Below are 9436 nucleotides of genomic sequence, written 5' to 3'. Positions count from 1 at the left end.
TTTGTTTTAAAAACCCTTTAGACCTCTCATTTTCATTCCAACATGCTATTCGTCTTCACCTTCTCCTTCCCCAGTACTTCTGTAGCCCTAATGGCCTGAACGAGGCAACTGCAGTGCTGTACTTCCTTAAGCTTAATAGAGAATTCAAACAAGAATAAAAATAGCTTGGATTTGCATTAGAGGAAACATCCGGCTGTCTGGGGCAAGGCTCTGCGAGTGCAGCCGAGCTCTGATGGGTGGGGGAGCGGAGAGAAAAGGCACTTACTGATGCTGGGAGCAGCCGGTTACTCTCGGAAGTGGCATGTGGCCTTGGTCACCTCCTCTTCTAATTTTCTGGGTTTCCTGGGTCCTGTGAGGACATCTGAGGAAGGAGGAAAGACACCAGAACATAGGTGATCGTGTGCTGATACGTGTTTTTCTGTTGTATTCCCCACACGCACTTCAGCAGTGCTCTTGGATGCTTGGTATGTAGGGAGATGCCCAAAGCTGGCTAGCCTCATACCTTCTCTGCTTGGAGACAGGCTCTGCTTTTGGTGGGTTTTTAATCTATTCATCACTCCTCTTCAGCAGTGGGTGGAGTTCATCACAAGTCAGTATGGACTTAACCCTTTAAACCTCTGTTTCACCCTGTATTTTCATCCATAAAGACCAATCCATCAATTGAACTGGCAATCTGGAGTTATCCAGGGCCACATGAGGAAGAGGGCTGTTTCCCATTCAGGATCTCTCTTGCCATATTAAAACACTTAAGAGGATGTTGGTTTTGTCTGTAAAGCGATAAGACTTGGCCCCAGAACCACACTGGCTAAAGGAATATGAGCAAGACTATGTGCCAGCCTTTAACTGCTGCACCCCTCTCTGCTGTTTGCATGCAAAGGGGGAGGCCTGAAGCTTTCAGAGTTGGCTTGGTAATTGTTATATATGATATTGGAAACTAGTGTCATTCAAAGATGCACACAAGAACGTGCAACAAAACTTTTGGGTTTTCTGCATTCTGAATCATCTGCTGTGTCAAGCTGTTACTACTGATGCTTTTATTTACCTAAACGAGCCTGACATCTCTAGCCCAGTGAAGTTTTGTTCCCCTCCCTTGTGGGGTGTGAGGTCAAGACCTTGGAAATGGATGTATCTTGATGCACGGCATTGAGAGAGCACAGCAGTGCGGTAACACGTACATCAGCCAGCTGAAAATGAGCGCTCGAAGCAAAACACGAAGTGAGGAAATTAAATACGTCTCTCAGTATGATATTCCCAAGATAAGATTTCTGCAGAAACATGGTTATCACTCCTAACGATAACACGCTAAGCTACGTACTGCGTGTATGGGTGGCTTTAGCCTAGATGAATCTGCATGCACTTACTATCTAGTTCTTCACTGCCGAAATGATTTGGGTGCAACTGGAGGAAATAAAACTTTGACATACAAAACTTCTACCCACAAGGCAACCCTCTCCCCTGATATTAACACTCTGCTCTTTCTCTTCAGATTGACTGTGCAGAGCCTTCGCTACCAGCCAGTCTGATCCCACCCAGGTCAGGTTTTGTGCAAGCTTCTAGGAGCCTTTATCAAGGTTGTATGTTATGGATGGGTATCTGAAAGAAATTCTGTTTTTGGCAGTGATCGCTTAACATCACCCCAGGAAGTTCTTGAATCCTCTTTGGGAAGCACCGCGCCAGTAACGGGTAAGCCCTTCGCTTGGGGCACACACGTGTGAACCTTTTGCCCTGGAAGTTTTGGAAATAGGTATGTTGAAGTCTGCACCCTTATTGAATGGTAAGGGCTCTGCCTTCTGTTCCCTGATACTGTAGGCTGCCGTGTTATGGAGGAAAAACCACCCAAGTGCTCCCATGGAAAAGAGGAAGGCTTGCCAACTGCCATAGGAATGGAGAAAAACAACAACAAGGATGCGGCTGGTCCTGTATCAGGTACAGTAGTCACTGCAGTACGCGGGCGATTGCGCTGTGAGGGAACAGCTTGCTTCCAGCACAGTGAGGAGGCTAAGAAAAAGACAACTTGTGACTCTGTTGCTGAACATACTTTTGCCTGCAAGTGCTCAACCCTCCAGGAAACTGGGTCAGAATAAGGCTTTAACTACTTGCAGGAGGCCGGTAGCCTACAGCACTGCAGGAGGTAAACATGACACAACTTAGTGAAACCTTGATGCTTGCTCAGCTGGTGAAACACTCTGTGGGTACTAAATCCCAGGTGATTTTGGGAGGAGAGAGTGTGTTTCCATGGTTTAAAAAAAGTTTAGTGACACAAGTAGCCTAAGTAACAATTTCCTCTCTTTCAAAACTGATGCTTAGCGTGCAGGAAGCTGGGATGGGTCAAGAAGGACGTGGTCTAGTGGGTACGGTGGTGTTGGGTTGGTGGTTGGACTAGATGATCTTGTAGGTCTTTTCCAACCTCAGTGGTTCTGTGAAGGAGAGATGAGGATACAGGTCTTTGCATAGGTTTCTGTGTTTTGCTATAGCCACAAACACCCGGAGGAATTATTCTTACCGGATCTGAGGGTGCTTGAAGCAGCACTTATGCTGTATGCGCACACACCGGTTTTGTCGTGCTTCTAGGTTATTTAAGCTATTTAAAAAAAAAAAAAGGCGCTGAATAAGCAGCACAGGATACATGTGCATACTTGTTTTTAACCATTCTTTAACCTTTACCTAAATATAAGACTTTGTCATTACTTCTTGTTTGGTTTTGTTTCTTTCTTTAGTACAATCTTCCTGAAATCTAATTCAGTCCCCTCGCTTAAAAATGTTTCTTTCTACTAATTTGCCTCTGCTGTTTTTATATGTGGTCTGAGTGTCTTTGTCAAGGAGGAAACATATGCAAAACAGATCAGAGCCCAAATAGCTTCAAAGCCTGAGAATCCTGCTGCCTGCTGCACACCTGAATAGAAAGTGTTTCTAGTATTAGAGCTGATGAATCTCCACTTGTGGTTTTGCTGGTACCACGCGACATCTTCTGAAGGTGCTTGGGAGCCAGGTTGGCTGTTTAGGGCTGCTGCAAAAGGGACAAAAGGGAGCAGTGAGCAGAGGTGGTTGTGAAGGCTGAAAAGAGAAAGCACTTCAAACCTGGAGGTGGCTTTTCTGGGTTTTCTTTTTACTGTGCCATTTCATTGGCTTGCATTTGTGTGGGTGGGTGTGTGACTACATAAACAGAAAAGACAAAAAATTTTCTAGATGTTCTGAAAGGTATAAATAGCTACCAGTTACTGCTACACATGAAATTAGTGTAACTCTCAGACTTTCTTTGGTTTCTTACAGATTTTCCTCTTTAAATCTTTTAATGGCTGCTTTCCTGCAGGTTATTTTTGCCTGTTTTAAAGCGTTTCTAAATTGCGGCACCTGAAAGCCTGTGGTGCCTTTTGAGCTGGCACTGTCAGTCCCTGAACTTATCAGTTCACCACCACTTGTCTTCCAGGAAAGAGTTATTGCGTGGGCTCTATCGGCACCCCGCTAGTTAAGTTTTTGGGCACAAAGGACCGTCCAAGTGGTAGATTGTTGGAAGCTTATGGACACCTGAAATACCACAGCTATGCACTTCAGGAGCTGGTTGTACCCAAGGTGCTCTGTAAGGGCAGCTGAAATAACACCTATTCCTTGGCTTCACCTCATATTCTGTAACGTGGAAGAACAGAACTACAAATGCTCATCACTGTTAGTTTGTGCGTGGTACCCTCTTTTTCATATTCTCGTGCTTATAGAATTCTGAATACAAATTAATTGTAAACTGTCTCTTTATAAATAGCAAAGGAAAACCCTGCCTCATGTTGGTAGCAAAAAATGAAATTAACTTATCCAAGGGAATATTAACGTAATTCTTGTAGCATTAACTACAACTAGGAGTAACGTTCTCACCTGTAGACACGTAACGCTTCTACTTTGGGAAAAATCCCAATAAAACATAACTATCACTGCACTCCTTCCTTCATCTCTCTGGTGTTCTTTGCTGCTGCCTCTCCTTTGCAATGCCCTCTCCTGGCACTCGCTGCAGCTTCTCTTGGCCTGGTCGGTCCATGGCTAGTACGTAGGGTGTTGGAGCCTCGTGTTTTGGTTTTGTTGTTACACTTTGGTTTTGGGAATGTTTCTCCCCAGGAGTGGATCTGACCAAGGAGGAATTTTGCCCCATGACAGAAGAACGCAGACCTGAGTTTCAGAATGTTTTAAAGCAAGAGCTGGTAAGAGTCCTACCAGACTGAGCAGTGACAACAATACTGCCGGAGGGGACAGGCCCCTCCAGCGGCACTGTGGCTGCTCCCGTGCTATAACTGCTCTCCAACATGCCTTTAGGAGGGGGACCAGGAAAAGAAAAACAAAGAGCAGAGTGAGGAGGCGCCAGCTGTGGTTCCCAGTAGGAAAGGTGAGAGGTTTATGTTGCTGAACGCATCCGTGTAACTCCAGGGGAGCACGTGCTTGGTCACTTGTGTCAAGACCTGTGCGGAGAGTGCCTGCCCCACAGCAATTATTACGGGGTGTTTCATTTTAAGGAAGAGCAGATGCAGTTAAGGTCAAAATGGATTAGCAGTGGAGAGAAGGAAAACACTATCATTAAAAAGAAAAAACAAACCCTTCTCTGATTTCTACAGGCACTGATCTAACCAGCTCCATCTTCCTCTCGACAGGAGGCAAAACTTCTTACAAGTTGCAAAGGAGTTGGGATATTTGAAAGAGTTTTGGTGTGCTTGCCTTCCCCAAGTGCCTGTAAAGCAGCATCCTTTGTGCTAGCTAGAGTTTGGGGTCATATGACATAGATAAGCAGGGCACTGAACTGTGCTTAGGCATCTCTCCTACCTGCCTCACGGGCTCACTATGAAAGCTAGTGATGTAGTAAATCACGTAACATCCTGCTCCTACGGGCTGGGCACTTAAAGCAAAACCTGTAACTGATCATTCCTGTACTAACTGAATGCCAGTTGAAGCCAACTAATCTACTACTCCTGGGGCTTCGTACACGTGGCAGTGCTGTGCCATCTTACTGAAACGAACCCCAACGTGCTCCAAGGCACACAAGTTGGGTTTACTGGCAAGAGCTTGACGCTGGAAATCTTTAAGTGGCTTCGGTTGGAGCTTGAAAGACTTTCACAGGCTGTTTTGGGGAGGCTGTTTCTTCACTTCTCTCTGAGAAGGCTTTTTTTTCCCTCTTCTCAGGGAGTTCACCTGCTGCAGGTGGCATTAAAGCAGATAAAACAAAGCAAAACGAGGCGTAAGTGTGTTGACTTCTGATGATCACCTGCAGGTATGAATTTAAAGCTGCGGTCTGTCACATGATTGCTGCTTCTTGTCCTACAGGGACTCTCCTAATGAGAAGGAAGTGGAGGTAAGTCTTGACTGCTTGTATCCTTAAGTATCTCAGGCCACGGAAAGATCTTGTTAACAAGCCATCATTAACATCTTGTCCCATGTAAAAGAATGGTGCTGAATAGCTTAAGGAGGATGTAATTCTGTAAGTTGGCGTCTAAAATCTGCCTTTCCAAGCCAAATGGAAATTTTGGAAGAGATGGGATGGGAAAAGGTGGCAAACAGTAAAACTGAACAAAAGATTTGCCACTGGCTTAAACATTTGTTTGCAAGCTTGAAGGAGCATAGCTGTGACCTCCTCCCAGGCAGAACATGCTGATTTGAAACAGTTTTATCCAAAGATGCAGATGGCACACTGCGTGTTGCCAAGATATCACCTGTTCCGGCTGCAGATCAATTCCCCCGTCGCTACAGATGGGAAGACTGGCTTTGTGAAAGCAGGCTGTGTTTGCTCTCTCCCCTCCCCTAGAACTTCGTCGTGGGGTGCAGTCCACACGTCATGTCAGCATCCAATTCTACTTCAAAGGCTTCTGCATCACTTGCATTATTCCGAAATCTCTTCCTCTCCCACAACAGGCTGAATTTCTGAGATTGTCCTTAGGTTTTAAATGTGACTTGTTTACCTTGGACAAGAGAGTGAAGCTTGAAGAAAGGTCCCGGGACTTGGCTGAAGAGAACTTGAAAAAGGAGATCACACATGCCCTAAAGATGTTAGAGGTTAGTCTTGGCTGAGGCTGGTAGGGTAGATGGGATGGATGGTCATGAAAGTGCCTCTCAATACAGCGCTTTTTAGAGTTTGTGTGTGTAATACACTATATGCAAATCTGAACAAAGTCCATAAGCGATGGACTTGAAACGTGACAGAATTTGCATCTGAGGGGCAGCCTTCATCTGAGGGCATGGTGTGCTCAGGCAGTGGGGAAACTTCTCTATTGCAAACGTGACAGAATTTGCATCTGAGGGCATGTTGTGCTCAGGCAGTGGGGAAACTTTGCGCAGATGCTGGGCAAGAACCCATCTTCAGCTGATCTTGTGCTAGGTAAGGGGAAGGTCTGTATCCAAGTTACACTGACCAAGGGTGTCAGATGCTGATATCGTCACGGTGTGGGCCTGAACACAACTCCTCAGTGTCATCAGTTGGTTCACCCTTCCTTCTCTATTAATAACTCATGTTTCTTACCTGTGTGCCTCTTAGGCTTTAGTGCCTTTGTGTGAAGAGGATAACCAGGCGCAGGAGATTATTAAGAAGTTGCAGAAAAGCTTACAGTTCCTTAGCCAGTACGCGGCCCGAGTTGCCAGTAGAGCAGAGATGCTGGGAGCTATTAATCAGGTAATTTTCCATATACATGTATCTTGTACAAAGTTAAAAGCTTCCGGGCGTAAAGGGATGGCAGTCCCTGTTTGCTAAGCTTCCGATTCCAGGATTAGATTTGGGAATCTCGTGTATGTAATGCAGACTGATCGGTACAGCTTAGTCCTGGCTTTCTCTTCTCTGATCACTGTTTGTGTTACAAAGAATCCCAGGCATTGTGACATTGCACTAGCATTGTGCAAAAAACACACAGCACAAAAAATGGTCCCAATTTAAAACATAACAAAAAACATAAACAAATACTGAAAAAAGTTTGCATCAGGGGATGTATACAGTAGAGAGCACAAGAATGCAATGGGGTAACAAGAGTCTGGATGCTCTAAGGGTAACTCTGTGCCTTGTGGAAAGGGTGGCTAATAAGCTAAATCTATGGAAACTTAAAGGACTGCTCAAATGTTATGTTAATTGTGTGCAACTCCAAGGGACAACATATGAAAATACAACTTGGCAATACCAGCAAACGTGTGGTGGCAGCTGAGACTGTAGGACCGAGGAGATGAGGAGGAATTGTAAGAGATCAGCAAGTGAAGACTAACTTATTTTAGGATAAGAGTAATCACTGGGTAAATGAGACCTGTGTAATTTGGGGACATGCTGGGAGAGGGGTCGTAGTGAAACTTCAGGCAGAAACGAGAGGGTGTTATATCGCAGTGATACGAGATGACAGTCGATGGGGAAGGGGAGGGAAAACCCAAAGTCTCAAACTGTAAACACAATGCAGTTCCTGAAAGAGCCGCTTCTTTCTCCTATTGCTGTTGCGCTCGCTCTGCCAGGAGAGCCGTGTCAGCAAGGCCGTGGAAGTAATGATCCAACACGTGGAAAACCTGAAGCGCATGTACGCAAAAGAACACGCAGAACTTGAGGAGCTGAAGCAGGTCCTGCTCCAGAACGAGAGATCCTTTAGTTCTCTTGGAGATCGAGGTAATGGAGCAGCTTTTCATCTTCCCTCTTTCTAGCACCTGCCACCTTTACCTAGGTGAAGCTTAGCATATTGGGTGGAAGGGTTACATGACTGTAGTGTCTCCTTTTCTAAAAACAGAGGGGGAGGGGGAAATAGTAATTTACTAACAGTGTTAGAAACCACTCTCTGAAACTGGGCTTGTATGCAAACCATCATGAATCCTGGGTGTTGGGGGGGAAGCATTGCAAGTGTGCAGTAGTGTTCTGCCTTTCAGAAAAACGTATGGTGCTTGGAGATAGGAGCAGCAAGTTTGGGTGCTCCCTCACACCGGAGCGTTCCCGGTAGCTATTTCCAGGTAGCCGAGCTCCGACTGCTCTCTTGTCTAAATATGTCTAAAGATGTCTAATTGTCTAAAGATGCTGCCTGCTCTTGTCTAAATAGGAATTACAGACTCCTGAAGAGCAGTTGCTCCGAGTTTCCCCCTCTAAGCAGGTGGTAGGGTGGTCGGCTTCCAGCTGGCGCTGTGCGCTTGTGGCTTTGCCAGAGAAGGATTAAACTCTTCCAAAAAACAGAGCATGTAGTTTAAATCCAGGAAGAAGCAGTCTTGCACACCAGTAAAATCCTTGCAGGAGCCTTCTGTATCGCAGATACTCTTTCCTGGCTGTACAATGGCCTGTAACAGGGCAATGCCTGGATAACAAACAGAAATTGATGCTTGTAGAGGATGTATAGCATGTGAATAATGAAATTAAAGAGCTTTTTCCTGAACTCTCATTTCTGCTTTCTGGGTGTACTCTTTGCTTAAAGAGATACAGCAAAAAGTCAGTCAGACCTTTACTTGCAAATAGTTCCCTGCAGCCCTGTAAGCCTTTGGCCTTTGATCTCTTGGCAGATGACTCTACGAATAAGAAGCTACCGAACCCTTTTAACTTTAAGGTAATGGCCATTACCAATTAACATCAAACTTCAAGTGTGTTTATGGGCCGGGGAGGGGGTGGTGGGGGTTGCCTTGGCATGTGCTGGTGCTCTGCTGCACATCTGAGTTGGTAGTTTTCCATCTCAAATACGGGATGGTCTCCTCAAACACAAAGATACGATTTTTTTCAGTTGCCCCCATTGACCTGAGGGAACTGCATGTGGTCCCACTTAAACGAAGTGCTCACAGCAGCTGAAATGGCTGTGCTCTCACACAGTGGTTAGAAAATACTGTTCGTGTGTGGTTCTGTCATTGGGGATGCAGGAGAAGGGGTTAGCACAGAGGTGGAAAAAATACATGGGAGCAGTTCAAGCTGACTGTGGGAATTCCTATGAGCACCATTAGGAGAATTTGGATGCCTTCAGTTTTGCTGTTTTTCTTGAAGCTGTGTAGCCAGCCTTGCTTCAGATCCTTAGGGGAGGAAAAAGCAGTTAATAGGCAAAGATGCTGCTTTAAAGAACATGGTTTGGGCTGTCCTTACGACTAGTGTGTCACTTCAGGCTCGGTATCAAGGTCTATTTAATATACAGTTTGTACAAAACCAGATGGCGTTTGATGTGACCAGTGAGTAACGCAGTTGTTCCTTGATAGTCAGTAATGCCTCTTATTTGTGTAGCCGTCAGCATCCCTACGAAGAGTTAGCATTGCCACATTGCCTAGGAGTGCTGGAAATGCAGGCATTGGGTTGCCGCTGGTGGTAAGTAAGGGCTCCCAGGTGGTGAGGCGCTTCACCTTCTCGGAACTCGCTGGGCTGGAGCATGAAAATGCCGATGTACTAAGTGTCTCCAACTTCTTCTCCAGGCCCAGCTCCATGAACCTGACAGGGATGAACGGGGTGATAAATTCAACAGGAGATCAAGCAGTTGGTAAAGTTACTTGGGTT

The 9436-nt window shown here is 45.6% G+C and overlaps 1 protein-coding gene across 1 annotated transcript; it reads left to right on the top strand.

Moving 5' to 3' along the window:
- The first annotated feature begins 4022 nt into the window (after positions 1-4022).
- On the top strand, positions 4023-9423 carry LRMP (lymphoid-restricted membrane protein). The gene is made up of 11 exons (XM_010151301.1): positions 4023-4029; positions 4102-4184; positions 4297-4366; positions 5155-5209; positions 5296-5323; positions 5881-6021; positions 6500-6634; positions 7450-7597; positions 8470-8513; positions 9170-9247; positions 9355-9423. Exons 1-11 carry the CDS (start codon positions 4023-4025, stop codon positions 9421-9423), a joined length of 858 nt encoding a protein of 285 aa, XP_010149603.1.
- Positions 9424-9436: the final 13 nt, after the last annotated feature.

Source organism: Eurypyga helias, unplaced genomic scaffold (genome assembly GCF_000690775.1).
Source record: "Eurypyga helias isolate BGI_N326 unplaced genomic scaffold, ASM69077v1 scaffold4315, whole genome shotgun sequence".
Classification (NCBI taxonomy): Eukaryota; Metazoa; Chordata; class Aves; order Eurypygiformes; family Eurypygidae; genus Eurypyga; species Eurypyga helias.
The sequence above is the reverse complement of the archived record's forward strand: the minus strand, read 5'-3'. Positions and strand labels throughout refer to the sequence as shown.